The following is a 14627-nucleotide window of genomic DNA, read 5'->3' on the forward strand; positions in this document are numbered from 1 at the left end:
TTGTCAATAGGAAATGCAAATTAAAACAACAAAGTTAACAATCCCAAGCATGATGAAAATATGGAAAGAGGTAAATTTCATAAGCTGCTGGTAGGAGTTTAGGTCAGGCAAAACCAATCTGAGGAGCAATTTGGCAGTTTCCACTAAAGTTTTAAATTCACATACCCTATGACTCAGCAGTTTCACTTTCCTTGTGTATAATACAGAAATCGTGATATTAACTACATATGATTGCTACTATATCATTTTGCTTCCACCTCAGGTTTTACCCAAACCTATTGTGTCTTTCAGGATTGTGTTTGCTGACTTCTTTATAATGAATCTGATTCTCTGGGGAGAAGGATCTTCAGCATCTATTCCTTTTGGGACATTGGTTGCCATACTGGCTCTTTGGTTCTGCATATCTGTGCCTCTAACATTTATTGGTGCATACTTTGGTTTTAAGAAGAATGTAAGTTTATAGGTGTTAACTTATTCAAATGAATCTCAACTGTGGAAATTAGCATATGCCACCTTAAAAGACATAGGTATCTAAAAGATACAAACTAGTCCTGTGGGATCTGGATTTCATAGAAAATTGATGACTTCCTAGTTTGATTGCAGTCATTCTTAAAATAGTACTCAGAAGAGTGTGGTAGAGAGAGGTTATGGATGTAAACTTAGATTTCAAAGTTCTGTAAGTAAATGGAAATGGAAACTAAAATGGATAGGAAATGAAATGCTAATTTAAACTAATGAAAAATTTGAATGTATTACATTAAAAATAAATTATTACTTATTTTTAACCTAAAAAGTACATGCATTTTTTTCTTAGCCATAAGTGTTTCTAATCTATATTACTTAACTAAAAGTAAACTGGGTAAAACTGAGTATGGGTTAGGAAATGAAGCTGTAAGAAAAGTGACTATACAGTAAGAGTAGCAATTTTTTAAATATGTAGCTTTGGAATAAGTTTTGTATGCTTACCTGCTAATATTTGATTTTAAGAAATATTAGAATCAAGTCTCAGGCCCTCCCTCCCGTCTTTCGGCCTCCACCTCTGCTGCCCCCTTTCTCCCCTCACGCTAAGAGGAGAATGAGAATCCTTCAGTGTCCTCCTCTAACTCCACTTCACTATCTCTGCTCTCCTCTGAAAGTATCTCCACAAGGTTAAGAGAAATTACGTAGTGTAGTACACTTTGTGAGGGGACCTGGAAAAACCTTGGAAGAAACTTACCTACTTTGACTTTTAAGAGACTTCAGAGTCTCCACTGCACCTACCATGCCAGGCTACCAAAAGATTTTTCAGTTCTTTGGCATTTTGTTTAATTTATGACTTAAAATCTATATAGCATAAGTAGTAAACTGATATGGTTTGAAAATTTTTTTAATTACATAGATTAAATAAGTACTTAAAATTCTAAAAATATAAAAGTTGAAGAACGATTTAGTGGTCCTCTGCCTATATACACATATACCTACATGTAAAATAATCTAGTCCACAGTAGTATAATCTCAATGAGAATATCAAGTTTTAAATTTTGATATGTCATCACAAAAACTATAAAAGTATGTTTTTGAACTTTTTTTGCAAGGAAATGAATTTCTACATATGTACTCTTTTTTCCTCTTATGTAACTATGTTTAGGTACTTTAGGTTCCATTTGTTTTTATACTACCGTGTAGTGTGTTATGAAAGGGAGAATAGTTGAGAACATCACCAATAATTTAGGATTATAAAGCTTCATAGAGCCAATCATTATCTTCTTCGTGTTCTTAAGTCTTAGTAAAATTGAGCAATTTTAATAAAGATGACATTGTCCATCTCCAAAAAAAATACATTGATCACGGTTTCAGAACCAGCTGATTTCTTACAGCAAGTATGTAATTAAAAGGAAAAACTTAACTCTACCTTTTTATTAAGTACTATTTTCTGAGTACTATATTATCTCCTCCTGTGTGTTTCTTACTTGTCTAAAGCCATTAGTCATTGGATCACTGCTGGAAACAGTGGTGGCTTGTTCCAGAAGACAGACTGAATATTGTACCTGATGGTATCTGGTTTGTTGCTTCTAAATACAAATGTCACTTGGATGACTCAGGTAGACTTGTATCGCCATTCGTGTCAGCAGGGAAGCTGAGAAAAAGCAGGCAAATAATCTAGTACAGAGAAGAATTTTTTCCTTTCTGTACTAGATTATAGATATATAATTTTGAATCCTTTCTTTTGTTTTTTTCCTGAAGGCCATTGAACACCCAGTTCGAACCAATCAGATTCCACGTCAAATTCCTGAGCAGTCCTTCTACACAAAGCCGTTACCTGGTATTATCATGGGAGGGATTTTGCCCTTTGGGTGCATCTTTATACAGCTTTTCTTCATCCTGAATAGTATCTGGTAAGCTAAGGACTAAGTCAAGTCCTCTTATTCCCATTCCCATTATATGTAGTACTAGCTTTCTCTTTTTGTTTATATGGATTACTATTTATACCTTATAAATGTAAGCCATTCTCCAATTATCAGAAATCTTAAGAGACAAAAGGTTATTTTATCTTTTCAGTGTGAGAAAGAAGAATTGTGATAAGTTATTATTAATCAAGTGCTTATTATTTCTTACTCTTACTTAATTCTCAGACCTCTGTAAAGTGGGTATTACCCCATTTTACAGAGGTGAAAATGAGATTTTGGAGGTTAAGTAATTTGCCTGTGTCACACAGCTACATTTTCTGTATGACAGAAAATTAACCTAAATCTCTCCAAACCTGTGCTCTTTAATAAGTCATCTGTAGTGCTTCAGAGGAGGTTCTCTGAGCTCTTGATAGAGGGTATTCAAGCCAGCATTGGAGGAAGGGTTGAGCTAGACAACCTTCAGAGTCGTTTCTTGGGCATTCCCTGGTGGTCCAGTGGTTAGGACTCTGCACTTTCACTGCTGAGGGCCCGGGGAACTAAGATCCCACAAGCCGCATGGCACAGCCAAAGGGGGGAAAAAGAAATCACAAAGTCGTTTCTTATCCCAAGATCCCTTCATTCTCTGATTTCTTGTTCGAATGGGAAAGCACATAGTGGCAATTTTGAGCCTCACTGTTAGGGTGTGTACATTGCAGTATATCACGATCCTTATTTGATCACATTGACATATGTTACAGAAAGTACCAAGGTTCCAGGTAGCATTGTCAGAACTAAATTGGAGCTTTTTAGTGATTAGAACTTGTCTTTCATTCCTGACTGTTAGTGTTTTTTCCAGATTCAACTGATTTTTATCATATATGATAAGAAACAATATGTACCAAATGTAACCGTTTCTTAGTTTGGCTCTGTCTTCACATTAATTGTTTTATCAAATTTGTCTGACTCACCAGTAGACAGACGGGCTAAACGTATTTGAATAAATAAGAGCTTTAGGTTCTCCCTGAACAGGAGGGCAGAGTCCAATAGCACTGCTGCACCCTTCCTCCCCTTGCCCCGCCCCCGCCCCATCACCATCTAAATCTGCGAGAATTTGCCTTTGATTAGTTGGGAGAAAAAGCAAACATTTTCAGTTCAAGAAAAATGAGAAGATTGTGTCATTTACTGTGTCAAAGAGAAAATATTAATAGCTTCATCTTGACATGTTTGATTATAGGTCACACCAGATGTATTACATGTTTGGCTTCCTGTTCCTGGTCTTTATCATTTTGGTTATTACCTGTTCTGAAGCAACTATACTTCTTTGCTATTTCCACCTATGTGCAGAGGTATGTATTAGCAATATTCAATTACGTTAATTTGGGGACAGTATTTATAATTTGGCATAAGGCCACTTTGAATACTATTACAGTAAGACCCCTACGTACGAACGAGTTCTGTTCCAAGAGCGCATTCATAAGTCCAGTTTGTTCATAAGTCCAACAAAGTTAGCCTAGGTACCCAACTAACACAGTCGGCTATATAGTACTGTACTGTAATAGGTTTATAATACTTTTCACACAAATAATAGATAAAAAACAAACAGAAAAAATAAATCATTTTAAATCTTACAGTACAGCACCTTGAAAAGTACAGTAGTACAGTACAGCAATTGGGGTACAAGGGCTGGCATCGAGTGAACAGGCAAGAAGAGTTACTGACTGGAGGAGGGAGAGGAGGTGGGAGACGGTAGAGCTGAAGGATCGTCAGCAACAGGAGACGGAGGGCAAGCTGCAATGTCGCTCACGCCTGACGCTGATGGCTCAGGTGCTGGTTCCTTGCTGGAACCAGATGCACGTTCGCATCTTTGGAAGTTCTCAACTTGAAGGTTCATATGTAGGGGACTTAACTGTAATTGAAGTAATTTCTGTAAATATGTGTTACTAAGGTAGAAATTGACCTGTATTTCTAAATCGAATGTAGCCTTCTTTAAGATTGAATTAAGATAGTATCCTAATTCAGTATATTTATTTATTTAGAGCTTAACTTTAAAATGTTAATTTCCTGAGAATAACACATTTTGCTGAATTTTTATTCTTTAACTGTCTGACTTTAAAATTAATATTCTTTTTTTGTAATACAGACACTTGTAGACTGAAAATTTAGTGAAAATAAACATTTTAAGTGGAAAAATGTATTAAAACATTTCAGAGATTACATTGTTATGAGTTATATACTTAGCAACATGGTGATGTGTGTTGGTGTCCTTAGGTGACTTTTAAAGATTTAGATTGTGTTAAATCGTTCTTTTATAGTTGTTTTCTCTACAGGAGATAAAATCTGACTTTGTTAAACTTGAGACGCTTTTTTTAAAAATTGAGGTTAAGTTCACATAACATGAAATCAACCATTTTAAAGTGAACAATTCAGTGGCACTTACTACATATACAGTGTTGTGCACCCACTGTCTCTGTCTCAAAATATTTTCATCAACCTTAAATAAAATCCCGTACCCATTAAGTAGTTACTTCCCGTTCTTCTCTCCCCTTCAGACCCTGGCAACCACCAGTCTGCTTCTGTCTCTGCAGATTTATCTGTTCTGGATATTTCATGTAAATGGCATCATACGTTATGTGTGACCTTTTGTGTCTGGCTTCCTTCACTTAGCAGAATGTTTTAAGGTTCATCACACTGTAGCATGTATCAGTGCTTCATTCCTGTTTATAGCCGAGTAATATTCCATTGCATAGATAGACGTACTCCAGTTTGTTTATTCATTCATTCATTGATGGACATTAGGTTTGTTTCCACCTTTTGGTTATTGTGAATAGTGCTGCTATGAACATTCGTGTACAAATATTTATTTGGGTACCTGTTTCCAGTTCTTTGGGGTATATATGTTGGAGTGGTATTGCTGAGTCATACGGTCATTCTTTGTTTAACTTTTTGAGGAACCATCAAACTGTTTTTTCCACAGTGGCTGCACCATTTTACATTCCTACTAGCAACGCACAAGTGTTCCAGTTTCTCTACATCCTTGCCAATACCTGCTGTTTTCTGGGTTTTTAAAGTATAGCCATCCTAGAAGGTGTGAAGTGGTATCTCACTGTGGTTTTGATTTTCATTTCCCCAATGACTAATGATGATGAGCATATTTTCTTGGGTATCTTGTTTGGTGAAATGTCTAATTCCTTTGCCCATTTGTAAGTTGGGTTGTTTATCTTTTTGTTTAATTGTGAAAGGTCTTTCTATATTCTGGATACTAGACCTTTATCAGATATATGATTTGTAAATTTTTTCTCCCATTCTGTAGGCTGTCTTTTCACTTTCTTAATGATGTCTTTTGCACCAAACTTTTAATTTTGAGGGTCTGATTTATCTATTTTTTTCTTTTGTTTCTGAGAATTCATTGCTTAAATCTAAGGTCATGAAGATTTACCCCCATGTTTTCTTCCAAGTGTATAGTTTTAGGTCATTGATCCATTTTGAATTAATTTTTGTATGTGGTATTAGTTAGGGGTCCAACTTCATTCTTTTGCATGTGGCTATCCAGTTTTCCCAGCACCTTTTGTTGAAGAAATTATTCTTTCCTCATTAAATGGCCTTGGCAACCTTGTTGAAAACACATTGGCCCATAGATGTGTGGGTTTATTTCTGGAGTCTCAATTCTGTTCCAGTGGTATATATGCTGTTTCTATGCCAACACCACGCTGTTGTGATTACCATGGCTTCGTATTAAGTTTTGAAATTGGGAAGGGTAAGTCTTCCAACCTTGTTCTTCTTTTTGAAGATTATTTTGGCTCTTTATGGCCCTTTGCAATTTCCTTTGACTCTGAGGATTGGCTTTTTCATTTTTGCTAAGAAGTTGTTGGAATTTTAATAGGGATTGCATTGAATCTGTAGGTTGCTTTGGAGAGTGTTGCCATTTTAACAATATTAAGTCTTCTAATCCATGAAAACAGATGGCTTTCCATTTATTTAAATCATCTTTAATTTTTTTTTAGCAGTGTTTTGTAGTTTTCAGTGTACAAGTCTTTCACCTCCTTGGTTAAATTTATTCCTAGGTATTTTTTTCTTTTGGATGCTGTTGTAAATGGAATAATTTTTTAAACTTCCTTTTCTGGATCGTTCATTGTCAGTATATGAAAACACTGATTTTCATGTTGATCTTGTACCCTGCAACTTTGCTGAGTTCATTTATTAGTTGTAGTAGTTTTCGTGTGTGGATTCTTTAGGATTTTCTGATCTTGGTGTGCTTTTGAAATATATATATATATTTTACATATTCCAAAGGGTAAGATAGTGAAGTATCTTTCAGAAGATCTCCTGCTAAGCTGTAAGCCACTTTATGTAGAAGTAAGAGAAGCTGTATTTAAAAACCTACCTTATATAAATTGTTAGTAATAACTAAAAATGGGTTTCAACCAGGTTTTTTTTTGAGGATAATCTTCTTCCTAATATAGAGATGACTAGACTATAAGTAATAACTAATTTTGAATTATGTAACTAAGCTCTTCCTATATTTCTTTTCTTTTTGGGAAACATACATTTTAAAATATAGCCTAATGCTTCATTATTCATAAACTGTTTAAGATTTTTCTAAACGTTTTTAGCCAGTCTTTAAGTAGTTCCATCAAAAGTAGAGGATGGGACTTCCCTGGTGGCGCAGTGGTTAAGAATCCGCCTGCCAATGCAGGGGACACGGGGTCGAGCCCTGGTCCGGGAAGATCCCACATGCCGCAGAGCAGCTAAGCCTGTGCGCCACAACGACTGAGCCTGTGCTCTACAGCCCGTGCTCCGCAACAGGAGAAGCCACCACAGTGAGAAGCCCGTGCACCGCAACCAAGAGTAGCCTCCGCTCGCCACAGCTAGAGAAAGCCTGAGTGCAACAACGAAGACCCAACGCAGCCAAAAAATAAAATAAAATAAAATAAAATATTTCTTCCTAGTCATTTATTTATTTTTATTTATTTATTTTTATTTTTTTTCTTTTTGCGGTATGCGGGCCTCTCAACTGTCGTGGCCTCTCCCGTTGCGGAGCACAGGCTCCGGATGCACAGGCCCAGCGGCCATGGCTCACGGGCCCAGCCGCTCCGCGGCATATGGGATCCTCCCAGATCGGGGCACGAACCCGTATCCCCTGCATCGGCAGGCGGACTCCCAACCACTGCGCCACCAGGGAGGCCCCCTAGTCATTTATTTAAAAAAAAAAAAAAAAAAGTAGAGGATGCTTCTCAGCACCTTTAGTGAGGAGGGAAATTGGCAAAGTTCAGTGTGAGAAAGAGACTGGAACCAATAGCAAAAATTAGGTTTGGGATGCTATTTCACTTAGCTATGTTTGCTTTATAACTTTATTCTACTACATGTTATCTATTAATTGGAAAGTAATTCTTCATCTTTCATTTTTTTCTTTTCTACCCAGGATTATCATTGGCAATGGCGTTCATTCCTTACCAGTGGCTTTACTGCAGTTTATTTCTTAATATATGCAATACACTACTTCTTTTCAAAACTGCAAATCACAGGAACAGCAAGTACAATTCTGTACTTTGGTTATACCATGATAATGGTTTTGATCTTCTTTCTTTTTACAGGTAAGAATTAGAATGAGTTATTTTTAGTTAATAAGTTTTTAGGCAGATTACAATTATTTTAACTTGCATCCAAATTACAAGTTCTTAGGCAAATTACAATTACATGAAAGTTGTGCCTACTCAGTGCTCCTGTATTTAGTTTTGAGCGCAGCTAAGCATAGTTTGGTCTGCCTCCCTGTGAGGTGAATATCAGTAAACCGAAGGTGAGAAAACAGAACCTAAGGGAGAAGGCTAAACAGGGTCCATTGTTGTGCTGCAAGTACAGGGGCATCTCAACCAGTAGTTCTCAAGGTTTTCCCATGTTAATCTCTTAATGGAACAGTCTTGCTTCTGCTCATTTCAGAAATAGCATAAAAAGCTCTAACTACCTAAGTTTAGGAGTAAGTAGAAATTGAGGCAGTGAAGTCAAAATGAGATTGAGAATAAATGATATCAAGAAAAGATAATCATAGGACATCCCTTATTCTAGAAGTTTTAAACTACAGGTTTATATCTCCACTTTAAAATCCAAGTACCTAATGGTATACAGTGTGCTTTATATTGGTATTTCTATGTGTATATCTTCTCTGTCTGCCTAGATAAGTTTTCTGTATCTCAGAGCCCTGTGGGTGCTTGGTCAGCATTTGTGGAAGGGCTACACCAAAAAAAAAAAAAAAATTGGGGGGACCTTTCTTTGTCATAAAAAATGTACATCTAAAATTTTATCTAAGATTGTGTTGCATGCTATGTGAGGAAATATAGGAGTCAAAAAGAAAAAAAACTTAAAAAAACAAATTTTTTTTTAAAGTTTTTATTTATTTTTGGCCGCACGGCATGTGGGATCTTAGTTCCCCGACCAGGGATCACACCAGTGCCCCCTGCATTGGAAGCACGGAGTAAACCACTGGACCTCCAGGGAAGTCCCAGAAAAAAACTTTCTAAAAATTAGAACTTTTCTATTTTTTACTCATCTGTTAACATTTAAGAAAATTAGGTAGAGTTTTGAAGTGTCCCTGTTGCTATGTCAGTATGTAACAAGCTTTAGGCACTTACATCAATTCTGTACTGCAGGTCATTCATTGGTCAGACATAGTGGGGTAGGAGTTGGGGGGTGCATATCTTGATGCTATGTGATAGATTTAGGTCCATACATTGGTCAGACATAGTGGGGTAGGAGTTGGGGGGTGCATATCTTGATGCTATGTGATAGATTTAGGTCCATAGCCATAAGTCTTAATTAATAAATGTCTGTAAAACAGTCATAGCCTGTGAAACAAGGATTACTGTTTTTGTGCATCTGTATTTGTGTCCATGCATGCATATATAGAGTAATTTATTCCTTGCTACACACAAAAAATAATGATCTTGGTGAATGTCTTGTTGTTTTTCCAGGCATATGTTATAAAGATAATTTAACCATCACCTGAACTTTATTGTTCTTGATTTTTAAAGTGTCATATTTTTACTTACTTAGAGTAAAACACATTTTGTAATCTAAATTCTGGAGCCACATCAAATTGAATCAACCAGTTAAGCCAGTAACTTTTAGTGTATTTCACTTTGTGGAAAAGGTCCTCTACATAGGAGTGTTGAGCCCTTTCAGTGTCTTGCATTTTTCTAAAGTGGGGGCATCCATATTTATTTCAGGACTCTGAACTGACACATTTTATTTAAGTCAGTCTATTATACAAGACAAAATAATTGTTCTGTCACATAAGGAAAGATGCCACTTTTAGTATGTACACTATATCTATTCAATATTAAGAAAAAAATAAAATACTAGAAGTATTTTGTTAAGAACAAAATAAACTTAACTTTCTTAGTTAACATATAAACAAAAACATATAAACATATATTTATGTTTTCACCATTACTTTTCTGAAATTAACCCCAACCTCTTCCCAAGTCTTAATAATGACCCTTTGAATATCCAAAAGGTGTATTTGTGTGTCCTCCAAAACACACACAGTGTGCATGCCATGCACAGAGTAGGTACTCGGTACATGTATGATGTGAGAATAATAACACTCATAACTTCTGTAGTAATGGCCCATGTATAGTCTCTTGACTTAGAAAATCTACTTTAATACTTTCTGTTTATATTGCATTTAAAACGATGGTGAAAACTGTTAGAACTTTAAAGATAAAACTTCCACAAGGGGCATGTATATATCTCCTTCTGTATTCTTCTGCACCCCTACCTATTGACTATTTCTCGGGGTAATCTTGGAAAAAAAGCTATACCTCAGCTTTAAAAATGTGTTAGTTTCACAATTTAGTATATATTCTCTTGCAAAACAGAGTCTCTGAATTTATGTTTAGTAAATCTAAGCATGGTATAGTTTAAAAGAATACTACACTTGAAGTCAGAAAAAGTGAATTTGAATTCTGGCCTTTCTTACCAGCCACAGGCCATTAGACAGTTATGTAACATAACCCCTTGGAGCCTCATTTTTGTCACCTGTCTAGCATTCAGATTTTTTGGAATCTAGAGGGATGAAAATACCTGAAAATTAAGGCATGTATTTTTTCATGAACCATCTCATTTACTCTACATAACAGTCTATGGAGATAGGGCAGATAAAATTATCCCTCTTAAATAAGATAAAGAAATGGGCTTGGAGATTCCAGGTGTCTAATCCAAAGATGATACACACAGCTCATGACAGAGCTGCTCTGTCGTCCAGTAGCACACCACCTCTCATTTCAGAGGGGGTGTGCCTTTGTTACTATTCTAATCATATCACTTTCAACACTTTGTAAAATCTTTTTGAGTTATTTTATTATAATTCTTTGAAAACTGATCATTCCCGCTAACTGTACTTAGAAAATATCCCCATTTAATTACTCTGTGAATCTGATATTCTGATATTTAAGCCATTCATATCATGTGTTGAATTAATTAAATGGCAGTTTTCCATTTTGTGATAAGAAAATATTCTTTCTGACTTACTTCACTCTGTATGACAGACTCTTGGTCCGTCCCCCTCACTACAAATAACTCAATTTCATTTCTTTTTTATGGATGAGTAATATTCCATTGTATATATGTGCCACATCTGCTTTATCCATCCATCTGTCGATGGGCATTTAGGCTGCTTCCATGACCTGGCTATTGTAAATAGAGTTGCAGTGAACATTGTGGTACATGTCTCTTTTTGAATTATGGTTTTATCAGGGTATATGCCCAGTAGTGGTATTGCTGTGCTGGGTCGTACGGTAGTTCGGTTTTTAGTTTTTTAAGGAAGGGTGGGAGGGAGGTGCAAGAGGGAGGGGATATGGGGATATATGTATACATATAGCTGATTCACTTTGTTATTCAGCAGAAACTAGTGCAACATTGTAAAGTGATTATACTCCCAAAAAAGACGTGGGGGAAAAAAATGAAAATATTCTTAAATAGAAAAGTAAAATTGGCATCCTTTTCATCTTCAATTTTAGCCTTTTCCATGTAATAAGAAAAAGAATATATTACAGAAAGCTTTCAATAATCTTACAGCATAAAAAGTTTTTTCTATCAATTTCTGTAAGAAATTTGATTTGAATTAGTTCTGTATTTTTCAAAAAAAGTTCACGGATCTATGGTATATTCCTGTTAAGTAATGATTTATAGTTTTGTGGCTTTTTTTAAGGAACCAATCATTTTAAGCCTGTATTTTTGTGTAAATCATGAAGCTGCCTTTGAAAAAGGATTTATTTTTGTTTTTTCTTTTATAGGAACAATTGGCTTCTTTGCATGCTTTTGGTTTGTTACCAAAATATACAGTGTGGTGAAGGTTGACTGAAGAAGCCCCGTGTGTCCAGTTAAAACAGAAATAAATTAAATTCTTCATCAACAAAGACCTGTTTTTGTGACTACCTTGAGTTTTATCAGACTTACTGGCCTAGTAATCCTTCAGAAACAACATAATTCTAAATACAGCTCTCCCCATACACCTGTCTCCACAGAATGTATTATCAACACTAAAACATCTGTATTGTGATTTGATTAAGTATATATTCAGTTGTTCTCAGTGAAGAGCAAGTTTAAATATTATGTGCATTTGTAAATATAATAGCTGTAGAATGTTCAGTACTTCTAATGACAGAGTAGAAGAGGCCATATTAAACAATACTGATGAAATACAGGACAGTTCATTGTAAATAGGATTTTCTAGGCTTGGTAGGTGGAAAGAATTATTTTTCTTTGAAGGAAGTAACTTTTTATGGTAATTTTGAAGGATAATTCGTATGATGTGTATTGGGGGGATGTGGCTTTTAAAAAAATCTTGTCTTGGTTGTAACTGTTCATGTCTTCTTTTCTGTGTTGACTTCATTATTCCCATGGTATTGGCCTTTTAAACTATGTGCCTCTGAGTCTTTCAATTTATAAAATTGTTATCTTAATAAATATTGTAAAAACGTCTTCATTGCATATTCATGGAGATTCTGTAAATACAAATCCATTTACCAATGGTGTTTTTAATGATTTATACTATTAGGTCAGATTTTACTGATTTTTGCTAATGTAATACTTTCTGAGTTTTGAGCAAAATGAAATTCCAGTCTCCTGGGCTTTGTAACAAAAACTAAAATTTTTCACCATTAGGCAGTAACAGAAATTTTAATCATGCATATCTAGCCAGATACATTATGTAAGTAGAGTAGTTAATATGAGCCTTACTGCATTACCATTAAGAATTTCATATTTTTTACCTGTTTTTCAAAATACAGTGTTTTTTTATTTGTTTACAAATCAGTTTTTATGATCTGTACATTAATAATGCCTAGCAGGTCTTCCTCTTTATGATTACATTGTCTTACCTTGGATTTCCTGGAGTTAAGAAGTAACCGTGGGGCTTCCCTGGTGGCACAGTGGTTGAGAGTCCGCCTGCCGATGCAGGGGACACGGGTTCGTGCCCCGGTCCGGGAAGATCCCACATGCCGCGGAGCGGCTGGGCCCGTGAGCCGTGGTCGCTGAGCCTGCGCGTCCGGAGCCTGTGCTCCGCAACGGGAGAGGCCGCAACAGTGAGAGGCCCGCGTACCGCAAAAAAAAAAAAAAAAAAAAAAAAGAAGAAACCGTGTTGCCGCACGTTGACTGGGACTGTCTCATGTAAACTAAGCAGTAAACGAAGCAGGTGGGGCTGGGTTACCGCACTGTGGAGCCTTCCCTGTTTCCTGCTTCAGCAGTGCTCGGGTGGAAGGAGCTGGGGACTCAGAATCCATCCCATGGTTCTGCCGCTGAGCCAGGGCCCTGCCACAGGGTCCCCTCTCAGTGGCCACCACCACCATGACTCCTCTGCCCTGGATGATGTGGCTTTGGGGAACTGGCCAACTCCTTGAGGAGGGACATGTTGAGAAACTGTTGAAGCTGCAGAACTGAGGTCACAGAACCTTCTTTCAGGACATCGAGAAAGCAGACGGTAAGGACTGGGAACACCTGAGCGCCGTGGGAAAGTGTGAATCAGTCACACTTCCAGTAACTTGCCCATCAGTACTTGCACAAACCAGCTGCCATCAAAAATAGACTCTCCCTCTCCCCCATTCATGTGACTTCCTTGAGACCCATTACATGAATTTATCAGAGAACTGGGCAGTCCACCTGTGCAGGATGGGGGCCCAGAAATCTGGTGTTTTTGACAAACACACCCTGGGAGGCAGTGACAACTGGAGCTGAGGTTCAGGCTGGCTTCCCTAGAGCTATGGGGATGGCTTTGGACCATCACCAATGCAGTGTTGCATCGTTGGGTGACCTTTGACCATTCTAGAGGGAGTGCACCCACCTTTGTAAACCTGCTGTGTGTGTCCCTTCCAATATAAAGCCTTTGACTAAAGTATTCCCTTTCCATCCTCAGAATTCCTAATAATATTTTCAGTACTGATGTTTGATCTATTATTGTCTTAAATATTACGCAAATTATTGTATAACTTTGCAGGCTTATCCTTCCAAATAGATCACATACTTCTCAAGGGCAGGAACCACTACTTGTATCATCTTCGGTTCAGGCCCACGGCATAACAGGGCTTTGCACGTCGTAGGCGTATATTTGTCGTTTGAAACTAAGAATTTAAATAAGTGATATTGATTTTAAATTATTTGATATAATGACATAAAGACACTATTTCAATACTTTGTTGAGCTCTCAGATTCCAGAACGTGGGGTTTTGATTCTGTAAAATTTTGCATTTTAATGTGCTTCCAGCAACGTCGTCTTATACACTTGTTCTATGTTCACTGACAGTTGTTAAAACAAATCAGCACTGGCAGAGCTTGGCCAGCTTCTCTCTACACTTAGTTTGAACTGTTACCCGTGGAACCAGCTCAGACATAAAGCTACAAAGAGGCTAATTGAAATCAGAATGCTGGGTCAGTTCTCCTTCAAACAAAACAGATGGCCCTCCCTGCCACACTTCTGTCAAATTTGGGGGGAAATGATTAAATGCATCTTTAACTCCCACACATGGCTACTCTGTTCCTCAAAGGAATTACACACAGCGACTGAAATGCGGGGGATGCAGGAGGGAGGGCTTTTTTAAGTAGCAGAGCTTGTTTCCCTTTATTTTGAAGGTTTAAGAAAAAGCACTTTAACAGGGGTAGTCTGTATTCACAGTTTCAGTTTAGATTCTGAATATTTAATTTTCACTTTAATTCAATTTTTTCTTTGGAATAGGTAATCCATGCACATGGTAAACAGTTCAGAATGGACAAGAG

The 14627-nt window shown here is 36.8% G+C and overlaps 1 protein-coding gene across 1 annotated transcript in view; it reads left to right on the forward strand.

Annotated features, from left to right (window-relative positions):
* The window catches only part of TM9SF2 (transmembrane 9 superfamily member 2), a 58066-nt gene extending 45725 nt beyond the window's left edge, over positions 1 to 12341 (forward strand). The window contains exons 13-17 of the mRNA XM_060079972.1: positions 292 to 451; positions 2224 to 2375; positions 3601 to 3712; positions 7786 to 7957; positions 11654 to 12341. Coding sequence (XP_059935955.1) covers positions 292 to 451; positions 2224 to 2375; positions 3601 to 3712; positions 7786 to 7957; positions 11654 to 11721 — 664 coding nt within the window. The 3' untranslated portion in view covers positions 11722 to 12341. The remainder of the gene's footprint in view (positions 1 to 291; positions 452 to 2223; positions 2376 to 3600; positions 3713 to 7785; positions 7958 to 11653) is intronic.
* Positions 12342 to 14627: the final 2286 nt, after the last annotated feature.

Source organism: Mesoplodon densirostris, chromosome 17 (genome assembly GCF_025265405.1).
Source record: "Mesoplodon densirostris isolate mMesDen1 chromosome 17, mMesDen1 primary haplotype, whole genome shotgun sequence".
Lineage (NCBI taxonomy): Eukaryota > Metazoa > Chordata > Mammalia > Artiodactyla > Ziphiidae > Mesoplodon > Mesoplodon densirostris.